This window comes from Entelurus aequoreus, linkage group LG03, assembly GCF_033978785.1.
Source record: "Entelurus aequoreus isolate RoL-2023_Sb linkage group LG03, RoL_Eaeq_v1.1, whole genome shotgun sequence".
Lineage (NCBI taxonomy): Eukaryota > Metazoa > Chordata > Actinopteri > Syngnathiformes > Syngnathidae > Entelurus > Entelurus aequoreus.
In genome coordinates this window covers 75,892,910-75,910,800 of record NC_084733.1, presented here as the reverse complement: position 1 = coordinate 75,910,800, position 17,891 = coordinate 75,892,910, and the positions used below count along the sequence as shown (strand labels likewise).

General features: G+C 37.2%; 2 protein-coding genes across 7 annotated transcripts in view; one reads left to right on the top strand and one right to left on the bottom strand.

Annotated features, from left to right (window-relative positions):
* LOC133646886 (cyclin-dependent kinase inhibitor 1B-like) overlaps positions 1–8,531 on the bottom strand; it is a 74,208-nt gene extending 65,677 nt beyond the window's left edge. Inside the window, exon 1 of the mRNA XM_062042774.1 lies at positions 8,424–8,531. The gene's annotated coding sequence lies outside the window, so the exon portion shown is untranslated. The remainder of the gene's footprint in view (positions 1–8,423) is intronic.
* si:ch211-272n13.3 (ankyrin repeat domain-containing protein 26) overlaps positions 1–13,995 on the top strand; it is a 65,381-nt gene extending 51,386 nt beyond the window's left edge. For 3 of the 6 annotated variants that reach the window (XM_062042769.1, XM_062042768.1, XM_062042767.1), the window contains 4 exons: positions 6,637–6,860; positions 6,936–7,149; positions 10,738–10,783; positions 12,053–13,995. In XM_062042769.1, the coding sequence (XP_061898753.1) occupies positions 6,637–6,860; positions 6,936–7,149; positions 10,738–10,783; positions 12,053–12,183 (615 nt within the window). In that variant the 3' untranslated portion in view covers positions 12,184–13,995. The remainder of the gene's footprint in view (positions 1–6,636; positions 6,861–6,935; positions 7,150–10,737; positions 10,784–12,052) is intronic. The other 3 variants (XM_062042772.1, XM_062042771.1, XM_062042770.1) reach the window with 1 other exon arrangement.
* The last annotated feature ends 3,896 nt before the right edge of the window (positions 13,996–17,891 follow it).

The window sequence follows — 17,891 nt, the reverse complement described above, 5'->3', positions numbered from 1 at the left end:
CCTCACAATCAAACACTTTTATGTTAAAATACTGAACAGATGTTTACTTTATCCCAAAAAACATCTGTAATGAAGTGCTTCGAGAGGCTGGTAAAGGAATACATTGTCTCCAGACTTCCCCCCACATTCGACCCATACCAGTTTGCTTACTGGCTGAGTAACAACAATATGAACACCACACAAGGGTTAAGATGGGACTTAAGTATCGTAATTTCCAGGCACATGTTTATAAGCCGCACCCACCAAATTTTGGGACAAATTTAATTTTATACGTATTTTGGCCAAACCCGTCTTATTAGCCGCAGTTGCACAGATTGAAACATTAAAATATTTACATAGGCACTTGTGTTTATTCACAAATGTAACAAATGACCGTGCCTGTAACACGCTTACCAGTAATGGGAAAGCTACTTGGAACATGTAGTAAGCTAAGCTACAAGTTACTCTTGAGGAAATGTAGTGAAGCTACAGGGAAAGCTATCACCAGAGAATTGTAGCAAGCTACAAACCCACAGTATGACATTAAGCTACAGACCCTCATTTAATATTATGTATATCTATGGGCCCACATGTATAATATCAATGTTAATGTAACTGAGAGTGTACAAATGGACCCAATAACAACTACCTCTAGGGGTCCCCACACCCCACTCTATTGATTTAGAAAGAAAAGAAAGAGAGGCACTAACTAAAATCATTTTAAAAAAAGTTCTCAACAAAGTACATTGTACAATGGGCAGCATCAGTTAAAAAATGGAGCAAAACAGTATTATGTAAGAAAAAATATATGTTAATACTATAATCATTATTAAAATATTAGTTTTTAATGTATGTATACATTTTTTTTGACTTTTCAAAGAAAATGTATGCATCATAGAAAATAATGCCATGACTTTATAATGACCACGCCCCTACCACCACAGGTATTTTGGCAATCTGGGGGGAAACCTGAAATACACATGTGGAGGGGAAAATTTCATCCATCCATCTATAATCTACCGCTTGCCCCTCTCATGGTCACGGGCGGCTAGAGCCCTTCAATTGTTAATAAAGGTCGGCCTCAAATAAACAGGAAACTGCGCGTGTGACGTAATCGCGTTGGACCACATTAAAAGTTGTCATGCCTTTAGATTAACCATTAAATAAACCATTCCCTAAGGCAAAGAAAATTACTTGATCATATTTTCTACAGAAGTAACACAGTGTAATTATTAAATTTACACTTTGGTACATGCCACAATGACTCGATGACTCGCCTGCTGACGGCATCATATAGCGTCAAAAATAAAATGCGTCCTCTTTATTTTCTCCCAGATGTATACATATTACGAGGTGGAATATGTTAAAGCCATACATTTTGAGGTATCAAACTCAAAAGGAAACGCATCTGATAGGCTCTCTTGGCCCTCTTTAATATGTACGCTGTTAATGAGCTGTGATTGGAAATATTCCTAACTTGACTACATCTACTAGACAAATTAAATATGATTGGATTTTGTTTCTGTCAACATTTTTGTGTAGTTTTTATTTGTTGACTGAAACTTCAGTTAATTTTGGCATCGTCAACAGGCATTTGTTTTGAATCGCTTTAGTCTTTTTTCTGGCAGGGGAAAATAGGTTGTTGACGATAACTAAGACGAAAATTATTAGACAAGGAAATTAACACTGCACCATGACCCATTCGGCAATTGTATTGGTCTAATGCAGGCATGGTCAATTATTTTAACTCAAGGGCCACATTGGTCAGTAAAAATGTGTCTGGGGGCCTGTATGTGTGTGTTTGTATATAGTATACGCCAGAGGTGGGACCAAGTCATTGGTTTGCAAGTCACAAGTAAGTCTCAAGTCTTTGCCCTCAAGTCTCGAGTCAAGTCCCGAGTCAAGACAGGCAAGTCCCGAGTCAAGTCCAAAGTCAAGACTGGAAAGTCTCAAGTCAAGTCCCAAGTCCTGCATTTTGAGTTTCGAGTCCTTTCAAGTCCTTTTAACCACAGACTAATATATTTACACAGATTGTGTATGCTTGTAAAACGCTGTATTTATTTATTAAAACAAGTGCATTTGAAATTGCAGGGGAAAAAAATAGTGCTGACATTGCACTTCATAATAGCACTATTAACCAGTCATTTTAAACATTTAACTCATTCCTTTACAGAATAAACACATTTGAAAAAACAAGTGCAACTGTACTTATTTGTACAAAAGTGTTAACATTGTATGTCCATGGCATATTGCATTGTAACTAGTTCCACAGCAGTTTATATCCTGTTCTTACCTTATCTCATTGATCTCATCTCATACTGTATGTGTGTTGATGTGTGTGTACACATGAAAAACATAACAAATACATGAACATAACAATGAACAGAGTTGAACTTTTTATATGTCAGGGCTCTTTGCAATATGTACACATATTCTTAATATAGTATACATTTTAACTGACCTTTAATTGATTATGTTTGTCTTTTTGTAGGTGGCTAAAATATGCGGTGCTGCCGTCTAACGTTACGTTACTGAGTGTGATACATTGACTAACGTAACGTTTTTTGTAGGTACCTCATGCAACCCTGATTAAAAAAATTAACTTGACAAAAAGTATGAATAAGGTAGCGAACTGCAGTGGACGCAACATGTTGCCGTGTTTGCAATGACGTTATAACCATAGACATCTTATAAGTAGACGCAGCATTGGCTGCTGTGACGCGAGCAATTTGCCCGCCATCTTGAAGTGGTGATGAGGAGCCGGCGAGCAGCCTAAACTGACAGTTGACAGGTAGAAAACAAAGATGGTGTTCAGCGTTTTCTTGCTCAAATGAGCGGACTGTTGAAAATAGGAATCGGGGGATTACTTTTCACAAGTAAGATTTGACATTAACGTATTATTGGTTTGTTTTGTGAAAAGAATATTAGCACAGAGTTGAGAAGCAGCAAAGATCTTCAGTATTTATATGTGAAAATCACAAAGTAATCTTCTGGGGGAGGATGACCCCCCTACAGGGGTTTGATTTACAAACTTTCAGCCCCACCTAAAACAAAATTCACCAGCCGCCACTGATTATGATGCATTCTCATTTTAGGCAAAATATAAAACAATACTTTCTTAACAGTATAATTGTAACCAGGAATAAGTCTTCAAGTAACAATATTCAAATACTAACATTGTTGGGTAAGACAGAATTTGGTTTTATTACGAATCCAGAGAAACAGATTGGTGGTTTTAGCTGATATAAAGACTTTCAGGTGTTTATATATGTTTATGTTTAAGTATTTGGCAGACACTTTTATCCAAAGCGACATGCATAAAAAATACATATAAAACAATCACTGTAAACATGATCATTTAAGGGAAGAATGTAATACAAAATATCAATACAAAGTGTCAAAACAGAATAAACTGTCTGCTGCTGCAGCAACAGAGATGCAGTCTATAAGATATATAGATATCTAATGTATTCATACATTGTTTATGTAGGATATACGCATGTATATATAACCTAATCATATTGTTTCTTCAATTTAAAAATTGCTGACCATTTTTTCCCCCCTCTCTGGGATTATATTCCCTGTTTTGATCTCGGACGTCTGGTCACTTATAGCATATAAGATTATTCTATTACTGTTAAGCAAACTATGAATAATAAAACACGCCAAAACATGTGTCCTTTATCATAGCTACAGGTATGACAAAAAACCGCGTGAAAATGAGTGGTATTCAGTGAGGTAAAATGAATTAAATTGTGCTGACAGTTCATTGCTCCTGCCAAATGAATTGCACCGAGTGGAGCGGATCACCACTCCAAGATGGCGGCCCTGCGTCTCGTCTGCGCCAGTAGGCAGTAGCGCTCTATGCTGCGTACCCTTATAAGATGTCTATGGTTATAACGTTAGCAGTGAGTTTACAGCCTCACTCATTTAACCACACAGCAAATTAAAGTCATGTTACTTAGCCAATAAACGTTAGCTTACATTCAAAACTTACCGTTCTGTGTGCAACTTCAAATGTCGAACGAAGTTGGAAGTTGTTGCGTCTCAGTCTGTAATATTCGAACTGCATGATTAGCATACTGCAATTCGTTTTTTGTTGACCAAGTCGTAGTTTTTAAACCCGAACGAAACCAACTTAGGTATAAATCTTTCTCACTGGCGCGTTGTTTGACAACTCTTGTTCATTGGTTGTCCTGCAATTTGATTGGATGAATGCTGTGTGATGAAAACAACGTAGATCTAATTTGATTGGCTGTTGTGCTGAGAGCACACACGCTGACAAGCAGCACACACGCTGATAGACACACATACAAAATGAAAGCTACGGAGCGCTGAATAACTTTTTAATCTTTGGGTTTTGGGGAAAGTAGCAAGTCATGTCAAGTCAAAAGGCTCAAGTCCAAGTGAAGTCACAAGTCATTGATGTTAAAGTCTAAGTCGAGTTGCAAGTCTCTTTACATTTTGTCAAGTCGAGTCTAAAGTCATCAAATTCATGACTCGAGTCTGACTCGAGTCCAAGTCATGTGACTCGAGTCCACACCTCTGGTATACGCACACTTATACTGTATATATATGGCAAGATAACAGCAGGATATTTCTGTGTAACAGAGGTGTGACTGACTGTTGATTGTGAGACAATATTCACCAGACTTATTTTAATTCAGATTTTTAGCATGACACTTAGCTTGTTTGTGTTATGTTTTTTGACACAATATTTTAGCTGCAAAACGTGTCACACATTCTGCTGTATGTATGCCTGATTTCCTTTTTTAAGGAACACTTTAAACATGTGTAGGTTGTTCAGAGTTGGTGAAAGAAATTCCTAAAATGCCATAGGAAAGTGTGAAAGCTAAACACACAATACAAACAATCACGATATGACTGATAGAATGCTAAAAATGTTATGACAGACCACCTCAAACATTTTTACAGCCTTTTCGCTGAATAAAAGAATGTACATGAAAAATAAATGTGGGATTTGTAATATTAACTATGAACAATAAAACACTGAATATTAGTAATGTATGTACGTCTGTCTCTTCTCTTTACTTCCCAGGCGACCGTCTCAAGACCGATCTTTTACCATATAACAAAATGCAACAAATATGCTCAGCGAAACATGAACAAAAACAAACATGAACAAAAACAAAGGACAAAAAACACCCACAGATCCATATAATATCACTTCTCTGCAGAACAGGGGCCGTACTTATCAAGCTTCTTAGAATTACTCCTAAGAAGTCTGCTAAGAGTTGACTTAAGAGTAAATAAATTCTTCGCTGAAAGCTGCACTTAAAAGTTATTTATCAAGCGTCTTACTCACACTTTCAGCGAAGTGTAGGACTGAATCTTAAGTGTCACACTCAGAGCTGAATTACGACATTACTATGTGCCGTAAACGGAATTTTAGGTGACGTCATTTCTGTGTCCATAGAAATGACCAATCACGGAAGGGAATCTGTTGTCTAAGAATAAAGAAATATCTTGGAAATATTTAAGTGGACAATGGGAGTGTATATTTTGACAATAAACTACAAAATAATACAAAACAAACTAGTCCCCGCCGGCACTCACGCTACCGCTCCCTCTCTTCTATCGCCCACACACTCACTGACGTCACTCACCTCACGGCCACACACATACGCTACTGTCATAACATTTTCTTTCCAATTCATTAATTAGGCAACTAATTTGAAACTGGTGTGGGTGGCTCTATATATACTAGCCCACTGCAGCCACATGCAGAAATCAACAAAGAATCGAAAAGTATTAAATCTGTGACAAAAATAATATCCGCTCTGTCTAAACGATACCGTTTGATCAGCTGCTCGTCATCAAAAAAAACAAAAAACATTGTTCCGTTCCCTGAACGTTCGCGCACGTCTCTCTCGCCTCAGTGCCATCCCCTGCTGGCAACTCCTAACCACTTAAGACACCTCTGAAGGTCTCTTAAATATCGTGGAGAGTAGGAGTGATTCTTAGACTTAAGAACGTTGATAAAAAGCTTTTATTCTTAAGTTTGAGAGTAGGACTAAATTTCGCAAATTCTCAGGATTTAAGTGTAAAATGGCACTCTAAGAAGCTTGATAAGTACGGCCCCAGGACTTTGTTGTAGAAATCTGCTTCCGCCAGCCAGTGAGATGTGACACAAACATCTCACTGGCTGCTCTGAAAATAAACCCCGCCCACTGTGCTTCTTGCCTGGTCTGCTTGGAGCTGCTGTGACGTAGATTACTGTAATAATCTGTGTGTCACTCTGAAGTGCAGATTACAACCATGTGAATACTCTCCATTGTTCACAAGCCTTACGGTAATTTAAAAAATGCATGGCATATCATATTGTGGCCTGCAGTTTCGTTGGTAAGGGTTAAAACAATTATTTGGAGACATCCGGCTGGCCGTAATTTGCCCATGTCAGGTCTAAATTTATTGTTGGCATGTATAGCTTGTGAATACGGAAAATCCATAAATTAGCTGCAGTTTTGTATAAAGCGTATGGTTGAAAGTGTGGGGAAAAGTAGTGGCTTATAGTCTGGAAATGATGGTAAATTCCTCGGATAAGATTCAAAACCTTTTGAAAGAAAGGAAGATTAGTTTTGATTGACGCTAAACCGCTGGGTCTTAAAATGTATACCCTCAACGTTTCTCTTCCAGTCCCAAGCGGCAACCCAGGAGGCAGAGGACCAGATTAAAGCGGCCAATGAAGCCAGCCTGTGCTTAAAGATCCAAGAGCTAGAGAGCGAGCTGAACCGAACCAGAACCGTCCAACATGACACGCTCAACCAGAGGGAGTCCACGCTCACAGAGCTGGAACGATACAAAGAACTGTACCGAGAGGAGCAGATGCTGCGCAAGTCCCTGTGTGCTGATCTACAGAGGTCTGAACGTAGCCACTTTTAAAGACACACGGTGTAATCAAATAACTGAGACAATGTGCTGTTGCCTGTCTTCAGTACAAACCACCAGCTCACAGAAGCCAGTTCCAGGTTGGTGAACGAGCACAGCAGGGCTTTCATCGCCTCCCCAGGACCACTAGGGGGCGTGGTTCCCCTAGTAGTTTCACCAGCCAGCACATTGGGGGCGCCATACAAGGGCTTTGCCTCAAGACTGCTCAATACTTCAGTGGCTGAAGGACAGAGCAGCAGTGTGGAGGACTATTTGGCCCAGGTATGTCACAATAATGTGCACATTAACTCATGCAAGGTGCTCTGTGAGCTACTTATACACACATATTACACTAAGAATCAAAGCTGTCAAAACATTACAACACCTGACGTTTGAGAGCATGTTGGCACCACATTGGCTGTATCGTATGACTGCTAACAAGCTAGAAGATTCCTCGGCAGCAGCGTTAAGTCTGCTTTAAACCAAGCTGCAGCCTGCAAAGTAGGGCTGCACGATTTTGAGGAAAAAAAACCTTTTTGCGATTTGTCTCTCTAAAGTTGCAATTCGATTTGCGATTTTTATATTTTGTACAAAAAAATGCATAAAACTGCAAAAAAAAAACAACTGAAGGAAGACATGTTACTTTTAGACTGTCAATCAACATATTCTAATCTCAAAGTGCCACACATTAAAACAATATACAATAATTTACTTCCAAAAATATTTGGCTTTGTGCTGACATACGCAGAGCTTTTGTCTACATCATGCTGTTAAACTGAATCGATAATTGATAAAAACAATACAGTGTTTATAATTTAATGTTATCACAATATATATATATATTATTATTGCAAGTAATTTTTCGAAAGGATATCAACTTTTATTTCTCATTACTGTAGAATAGTTTACCATTGTACTGTAATTGCAAGGTAAATAACTTTGTTATCCTGAATAAATAAACAAAAAATAAAATGGACTAATTTCTGTAAGCAGATATTGAACATCTTAAAATGCATTTTTTTCCCAGTTGGAAAAATGAGGTCCGACATTGTCTTATCACGTGATTGCGGCATTCTTGCTCGTTTGTCTGTATTGATGGGCTTATATTGCCTATCCGATTTGAAGCTGAAATATTCCCACAACGGGACATTTGGCTTTATAATCATATCTTTTTTCCTCCTAATTTGTGTTACTTTGCGGTACTTCTCACTGGCGCGTCGCAAGGCTTTCTGTACTAGTTGGTGGCGGGCCGAGACAAAGATTGTGCATGAGTGAAAAGAGGGGTCACTCTTTTCACTTAATTCCACTGTTACATAAACGCGCTCAGGTGCGAAGAGCGGTGAACAAATTAAGACGTCTTTAGAGACGAACAAACGCGAGACTCAGCAATTCTGATTGGCACTTGTCACTCAAAAGCTGTTGACCGTGGAGGAAAAAAAAACTCAGCTTATTGCAGTTATTTACCGCACTAATTAAAACCTTGATGTCGATTTTGATTAACTGTGCAGCCCTTCCACAAAGCCAGTACATACATAATTAATGACGGTTAGGCCTACCTTCGATGCTTTTAAAAGAAATGTGTGTCGTAGTATCTGGACATCCCCAAAAACATCACAATGTCTTTCCGCATCGGACAGACCCTGTGGCTATTCTCTAGAGCACATTCAAACGTGGATTCAGAAATTACATTTTTGTGCATCTTTATGGTACAGCTACGCTTTGATGAGTCATAAAGGCTATCATACTTAATCTCTGATTGGTCAAACAAGCTCATTTAAACGGGCCAATGGCTCTTTAAGATGGAGGTGCTTGTAAAGGGAGAGGCTTCTTATAGAGCGGGGGGTGTCCAAAGTGTGGCCCGCAGCTCATTGTGCACCATCCATTTTCTACCGCTCGTCCCTTTCGGGGGTGCTGTAGCCTATCTCAGCTGCATTCGGGCGGAAGGCGTGGTACACCCTGGACAAGTCGCCACCTCATCGCAGGGCCAACACAGATAGACAGACAACATTCACACTCACACACTAGGGTCAATTTAGTGTTATCAATCAAACTATCCCCAGGTGCATGTCTTTTGAGGTGGGAGGAAGCCAGAGTACCCAGAGGGAACCCACGCAGTCTCAATTTGCCTAAAATTTTAAAAAAGAAAAAAAAGATTCCTTGTTTAAATTCACATTTTTTGACCAAGTTGAACCATTTGATACTGAAAAATCTAATTTTATAAACTTAATAAATAATAATAAATTCAAATTGATCAGTAACATTAACTCAGGAACACAAAATATAAAACACTTTACCCAAAAAAACAAAAATGAACTAAAATATTTGTGCTAATTTTTTTAATCATTGAAATGAAGAAGTCAGGATAAATGGCTTAGATGAGCATGTTTTGTAGTGCACACAGGTTTTCGAAGCGGGGTTTGAAGCATCATACTGACAAAACATGTTCTCCGCATGCATAAAAGTTTAAGTATACAGGGAGCCACTTAAATACTTCATCAATCAGTCAAAGTTTACTTATATAGTCCTTAATCACAAATGCAATACTTTTTGTGCACTTTTTGGGGCGTTTTGCCTATCATTCACAATCCCTAGGTAACACAACAACACATATTTTTCTTTTTTATGCAATCCAAACGGAATTGGCTAACATTGCAGCTATTTCTCCCATAAAGCCCTCTAAAAAAACATCCCATTTTGTTGTTATAAGCGCTAATGCAAACAAACAATTTTTAGCGCAGTGATCAGAGCTAACTAACTTATGCTACATAGCATAAGTTAGTTAGCAGCTCACTGGCTCAAGTTAGTCAATATACCGGTAGTACTATATTGACTAACTTGAGCCAGTGAGCTGCTGCATCGCCTCTGAGTTGGTGAACGTTAATTGTAGATTATAAATCATGCCTCTCACCTCTATAGTAGAAGGTTGTGGACATAAACCGAGAAGTTGGTCAACTTTGACATTCAACTTAGACCTGGAGATGGCGAGAAAGGCACAAAAAACTCTCGTTTGCGGAACTTTTTTTTTAACACTTTGTGAGGATTATGTTTAATTCTTCATCTAAAGGGAATATATAAACATCCCATCAGTCAGCATCCCAGTGAGAGCAGACATTGTACAGTGAGTGATTGTTTTATTATGTTTGTAGTTTGTATATCTTGTTCAGCTCCGAGCAATACTGCTACTTGATGCTTAGTGTTTGTTGTTGAAGGGAAAAGCGGACTTTGCTTAAAATGAGCAAAGTAAGTGTTATTATGAATGCGCCTGTTGCTACATTACATTTATGCTTACAGCATGTATATACAATAATAATGGATGTTTTTTAGAGCGCTTTATAGGCGGAATTGAGAGAACTCCCATTGGGTCTGTTGTTAGCTGACTTTTGCTAACGTTCATTTACAATTAGAATACATGAAAAAAAGAAAAACGTGTTCTTGTCTTACATAAGAATTGTGAATTATGACAAAATCCCCCCCCAAAAAGTGCAGTTCCCCTCTAAGATGTGAAAACATTGAAGAATCAAGCTTTTATTGCAGGGATTTTAAAACGGTGTACCATCTAGTGGTGCGCCAAATAATTACTTCATTAAATATTCAAACTGTGTGTAATGTTACAGTGGCCAGAAATATTAATTATACTTCTTATACCTCTGCCTTGTTTTTAACAAACACTTGGACCTACTACGCTACTGTATTTTATTGTTGATCATTATGGTTGTTCAAAGTGTTTTCTGAGGTCGTACTCGGTGAAAAAAGTTTTAGAGAACCACTGCTTTATTGTGGTAGCAAGATTATAACGAACCATCCTGTAGTTGCTGAGATGAATGTTAAATCCTTCTTCACGAAAGCGTTAAAAGATGTTTGTTTCTTTAGATGCAGCGTCAGTTGGACAGAAGCATATCCAGAGAGCTGAACAAAGGTGAGTGGAAACACATCACATTGACTCTAACAGGTGTCAAACTTGTTTTCATTGAGGGCCACATTGCAGTTATGGCTTGTAACAGTTAATTATATATTAATATTATTATAATATGATAATAAATGAAAATAAGCATCCCCGCAGGATTTTATTACACTATTGCCTATGCATTTGATAATTATATATATTTTTACATACACACTAAGAAAGTATGTAGATTTTGTGGTAAAAAAAAACAATGGCAGTGGAGTCAACATAATTTTACTGTAAAATGTACTGTATTTCTTATAGAATTTTACTGTAAATGGAAAAACAGTACAACTATTTTTTACAGTAAAATTCTAGTGACTGAGCTGCTTTTTTTAAAATTGTAAAATGTATTGTCATTTTCTACAGTGTACAATTTGATGGATAACTTGCTTTGAAATCATAAGCAGATATTTAAATATTTATCTTAACAAAAACTATTTTTGGAAAAGTATAGTAATATAATATTTGTTGCAATATTGGATAATATTAAAGTTTAAAATATATGTAAATATGTATTGTTTCTATCAAAATGGAGATAAAAAGAATACCGTATTTTTCGGACTATAAGTCGCAGTTTTTTTCATAGTTTGGCCGGGGGTGCCACTTATACTCAGGAGCGACTTACGTGTGAAAATATTAACACATTACCGTAAAATATCAAATAATATTATTTAGCTCATTCACGTAAGAGACTAGACGTATAAGATTTCATGGGATTTAGCGATTAGGAGTGACAGATTGTTTGGTAAACGTATAGCATGTTCTATATGTTATAGTTATTTGAATGACTCTTATCATAATATGTTACGTTAACATACCAGGCACGTTCTCAGTTGGTTATTTATGCGTCATATAACGTACACTTATTCAGCCTGTTGTTCACTATTCTTTATTTATTTTAAATTGCCTAAAATGTCTATTCTTGGTGTTGGGTTTTATCAAATAAATTTCCCCAAAAAATGCGACTTATACTCCAGTGCGACTTATATATGTTTTTTTCCTTCTTTATTATGTGTTTTCGGCCGGTGCGACTTATACTCCGGAGCGACTTATAGTCCGAAAAATACGGTAAGTGCCTTGTTAATGCATATTATTTCCAGGCGTTATAAAATGATGTAGCGGGCCAAATCTGGCCCCCAGGCTTTGAGTTTGACACCTGTGGTCTATGCTGTAACTTTGGTGTGTGTGTGTGTATGTGACCGCAGTCTCTCTCTCTCCCCTCCCCCCCACCCCCCACAGCCTCAGCGGAACTTGACGTCTCCTTGGCCCGCATGTCTCCAGTGGGCTCTGCCTCCAGGGTGGAGTTGGATCCTGTTAGCAGAGCGAAGCAGCAGTACTTGGAGGTCCTGAAGAAGAACCATGAGATCTGAAGAACCACTAGAGACAGTCCCCATCAGTAGAACCTGGAGGTAGACAAAGAACGTCCACATTTTACCGGCACAAGTCGACTGACCTCAAAGGGGATTGTTTATATACAAGCACAATGCACTTAAGCACTCAGGAAGTGATCGCACTGATGGGCCACACTCTCAGATACACTCACACAATCTGATGGAATCTATAAATATCAGTCATTAAGATATTAGATTGAAGATGTATCTAGAGGCTGATCAGTGCATGTACACTACAGTGTGTACACATATTCCGTATTGCTTTATGAAAGGGAATTCTAGCATCTTTTTGTCACTATTCCGGTTTACTCAGCAACACACAGTATTCACGGGTTTCATTTCTAATTCTGCTTTGATTCATTGACCCGGAAGTTCCACTGAATGCGGAACGGCCGCGGACCGGCTTCACTGCCTGAGGGCGCCGCCATCTAACCGTCTAACAATCCCCGCCGCAGTTCTGTCTTGCAGAGAAATAGTGCAGACTTTTACGAGATCTGGCGAATCCGAGCATAATCACGTGATAAGGGAGGTCAGCGTTTCCCCTTAATGTAATTGAATGTGGCGCACCTCAAGGTTTTTTGTTACTTGAAGACAAAATAAAGTCATATAATGTATTGTAGCTCACAGAAGGAATCACACAAAGTCCGACACTATTTTTAACTTTTATTACCAATCTTATGATAATAAACAGCACAATTCCAACAGGGTTTACCTCCCGCGCAAACACTTCCCTGGACACACGACAACACTTCCTCATCCTCCGCCAATCACCTTTCAGGCACGGACGGTGTGTTTGCAAACATGGGAAAAAGTGTGAAATACGATCCGCCTTGAAAATGAGGAATTTTATTTTTGAAAATAAACCTGATACTATATTTTGTGTTTGTGCATGACTTCCTGTCCAGCACTAGCAGATTTTAGCTGAATTGAACGGATTTGTTGCGGCGTATATTTAGTGCTAGAATGCGGAACGGCAACGGCAAGTTGGTGACGTTCCGAGGGTGGTGGAAATTGACATATTGACTTGAATAAAAACGGAAAGAGTGCGCTGGCGCACGTGTGCCGGGCCGCGACTGTACCTCATTCAGTGGAAATCCGGGGGTTCTTCAATATATATTTAGCCTTGTTTGGGACGTGCCATCAAATGGTGAAATATTGTTTTAGGTAAATTTATGTGCGTTTTTAAAGGTACTTGTGAAAGTGTTATGTTTTTATGTAAAAACTAAACGAAAAAGCTGGATTTTCAGCTGAGACTTAAACTTTTATACATTTTTGCATGACTGTCCAACCACATGTTGTCTCTGCTGCTGGCTAATGAATTGTAGTTAAAAAATACTGATTAAAATATTAATGATATGGGAATAAAGCATCATTATGCATACTGTATATCAACAGAAGCCTGTAAATAAAACTGTAAAACCGCAATCTTGAACTGACAAAGCCAATAAAATGATTATTTAGGTATACTCACTTTTTTTAAATGTTAGTTTCATTATTATTAATGAGTGGAGGGGGTGTGGTTTACATTATTTTGCATAATTGTTTGTAATTTAAATACTTTACCTTGCATGCGCATGTATTTTTTTGAAGAGTAGAACTGTCAAACAAGTAATTTTTTAATAAGATTAATCACACTCATAATTTTGACTAATTGCAGTAATTTACTCGCTATTTTGACACAAAATAAATTTTAAAACGTACCTAATTTTTTTAAATGTTGTATTTGAATTCACGTCATTTATTTGCTCAAAACTTCGTAAAAGTGTATGTATGTGTGTATATATATATATATATATATATATGTATGTGTGTGTGTGTGTGTGTGTGTGTATATGTATATGTATATATATATATATATATATATATATATATATATATATATATATATATATATATATATATATATATATATATATATATATATATATATATATATATATATATACATATATATATATATATATATATATATATATATGTATATATATATGTATATATATATATATATGTATATGTTATATTTAAACTGTTGTATATTATCTTTTGTAAATGGTAAATTTTTGGTCTACTTTTTACTTTTTGTTTCTGCACACTTTTTGTTTCTGCACTCTTTTTGTGCTCTTGTGAGTGTTTAATTATCCTTTTCCATCTTTTGTAACTGAGCTACTGTGTATAACAGTTTCGTTTTGTGGTTCATTAAAGTTTGTCTTTAAGTCGAAGAGAAAGGCAAAATGCCGCTCAGAACGCTTTGACAACAGACGCTTGCTGGCCCACCACTTTGAGTCGTGATGTCAGGTGAGTACAACCTTTTCTAATCAGAGGTATCGATTTGTTAACAGGTAGCGCCAAATGTATTTGTGGTGGTCAACATGTATTTGTAGTGGGCCGCCACAAATGGATGCATGGGAAACACTAGGAATGGGTCGCGAATCTGCTACTTTTTTGGCACCGACCGAATCCCGCCGTTCACGTACATTCCAACGGTGCTGTGTTACGTCACGCCCGGTTGCACTTTGGCACTTAGAGGTCACTCCAGCAGCACTGAGAGTGGACTCAGCCAAACTACCTCTAGGCAATGCTGCAATTTCCAATGCCAACAAAGAAATTTACTCAAAAAACGCTCCAACATAGTATTAATAATTTATTTTGGCCTTGTTAAAAACAAACCTAAATTTTTTTTATTTTTTTTTTAAAGAAAATAATCTTAAAAACATTACAGTAAAGTACAGAATTTAAAAAAATATGTCACAATGGAAACACATAAAAAAATAAAACAATACGCAATGGTTAGGGTTTTTCATATCCAAAAAGGAGTGGGAAGAAGTAAAATGTATTTACTCCCACACTTTATTTTTATTTAAATAACTTGCTTTCTTATCATCATCACTTGTATATACTATAATTAATTTACCGGTCTTATCACAATATATTATCAATAATCTTTTACCCACTTTACTCACTTTTCTTTGGCACAAAAATACAGTACATACATACAATATACACATATATAGTCACATGAATACAAATACTAATACAACGTAGGCTAAGTAAGGCCCTTCTTTTCCAAAAATGTGCTAGCTTGATGCTAATATACTGTACGTTGGCTTTGCTATTGACATGCTACCGATTAGCATTAGCAATTGTACGTGGCGATTTCAAATTTGTTCATGAAAACTACGACTAAGATGCACGTTACAATCAAACAGCTGGTGCTTAAAAAAGTACAGCACTTACAGTTTTAACACTTTTTAGGGCGCAACAAAAGACTAGATTTAGCAAAGACTTCGTGTTCAACTTGCAAATGTAATTGCAACTTAATGATATACTTGAAAAGACTCAGAAATGTGTAATAAAACAAGATACAACAACTGGATATTAGTTATCATAATCAATTCATCTTTAAATGTTGCAATAAAAAAATGGATTTTATTAGCAGAAAAAATATTTATCAACAAAGTACAGAAAATTAATACTGTTGACTACCTGGTACCGGGAATTGGCACTGTATCGGTTCAAATGTATACAGTACCTATACGTTGAAAACACTGTCATAAAAAAAATCATATGGTTGTTAAGAGAGCATAAATATGTACAAGATGGCCTGAATGAATGATTAGTTTATAACATGCTCCAGATTGCAGGTGTTTCGTTCGATCTATCAGGGGGAAAAACATATTTCCATCAATATTTCATGCAGTATCTTACCCGCCCCTCATTAGTCATATTTTGGTATATATCCCTGTGCACAAACACTGTAAAAGCATGAACGTATGCGGCGGTTAGGAAACTATTCCCCTCACTTATTCAAATGAGACAACGTGCGTCTGTTCCTGGCTTTGATCCACCCCCGTGTGCGTCAGCCTCAAATGTTAGATATTCAAATGTGGTCACATTTTATTTTGGTTTGCTTTCCAGCGGATGGGCACATCTGACAGGCTGACTATTAAATGTTATTATTTCTCTCCCCCTTCCCCAATCGATGCCACTTCATAGACGTGAGAAACGCAAAGCTTGTTTTGATTGAGGAGGTTACACGCACCGCGTTACAAACAGACGCGTTGTGAATTAAAGAAGAAAAGGAGTTGAAAGGACTGTTTTCTGAGACGTTCTGATGGTTAAAAACAAACGTCTTCTAGCCGGGTCGTCTTTCGTCTGTGATGCCCAGTCAAAAAAAACAAAAAAAAACAAGATTGTTAACCGGGGCCATTTTATTTGGAAGTCTTGTCATGCTATATAATAGGAACGTTACTCTCTGTTCATTTTATTCTAATTATCTGCATTTGTCAGTTGTGTTTGCAGGTGACCGCCAAGTTGTCACTCTTTCAGGTAAAAGTTTTACATTTCAGACATATGGACAACCCATGGCAAAAATGATGGAATCAGCAGACTTGGAGGACGTTGCTTCAGTTGTTTGATTTTGTAGGGAAAAAAAGCAGATAGCAAACACCACATGAAACTATAGTTGTTTCAATTGGCAACTTTATGGCTTGTTTTGTGGTTGTTTTTAGATCGCGCAATATAAAATTACGGTCCAATTCTCAGGAAAAAAAATATGGAATCATTAAAAACAAACAAATAAAACTTTGTTGCACCACCTCTGGCTTTTACAAGAGCTTGCAGTCTTTGAGGCATGGACTTGAAGGGAAAATGCACTTTTTTGTGGAATTTTGCCTATCGTTCACAATCATCATGAAAGACATCACGACGGATGTATTTTTTTATAGTGCATTTTAACTCGTAAATAAACGTAAATAAAAGTCCGCTGACAGGGGAGCCAATGAGAGGTCCTCTGTTTTGCCCATAAAACCCAAAAAAAAGGCATTTCGTAACTTTAATATTAACCAAGTATTAGTGATAATGTTATTTTAAGCGCTAACTCAAACTATTTATAGCGGCGCCGTAATCACAAGCTTGCGTGCCAATGTTGACAACATTGACAACGTCTCGTTTCCTTGCTCGTCAAACTTTATGTAGATCATAAATCATGCCTCTCACCTGGATAGTAGAAGGACGCGGACGTATTCCGACAAGCTGGTACACTTTGACATCCAATTTAGACCCGGGGTATGGCGAGAACGACACAAAAAGACGCTTGATATATGAACATCGTAGCAGTCGGCATCCTACTGACAGCAGACTTTGTACAGTAAGTGATGTTTTATTATGTTTGTTGGCTCTCATAAAGTATGCAGTGAGTAACAATCAGTGATGTTAAAAAACAAACGTGATGTGTTTTTGAAATTAATTGCTACGTATACTTAAAATGATCAAAATACGTAAATATTAAATGTTATAATGTGCCTTTTACTACTTTACATATATACTTACATCATGTATATAAAACCTTAATGGAGGTGTTTGGATGTTTTTTTAGGGATTTATAGGCAGAATAGAGCGGCTCCATTGTAAGCGGACTTTTGATTTTATTTATTTAATATTTAAAATGCTTTTTTTTTTTTTTATCCATCCGTCGTCATGTCTCTTGTAATGAATGTGAACAATAGGCAAAATTATCTAAAAAGTGCAGTTCCCCTTCGAGTAATGCTAAACAGAATTCTTCATCAATCTTGCTCCAGCTTTCTCTCATTGCTGTTGTAGGATCAGCTTTGCAGGTTGGAGTCTTGTCATCCACCATTTTCTTTTTGTTTCCACCACGTGTTTTTCCTGTGCCTGTGATGTAAAGAAAG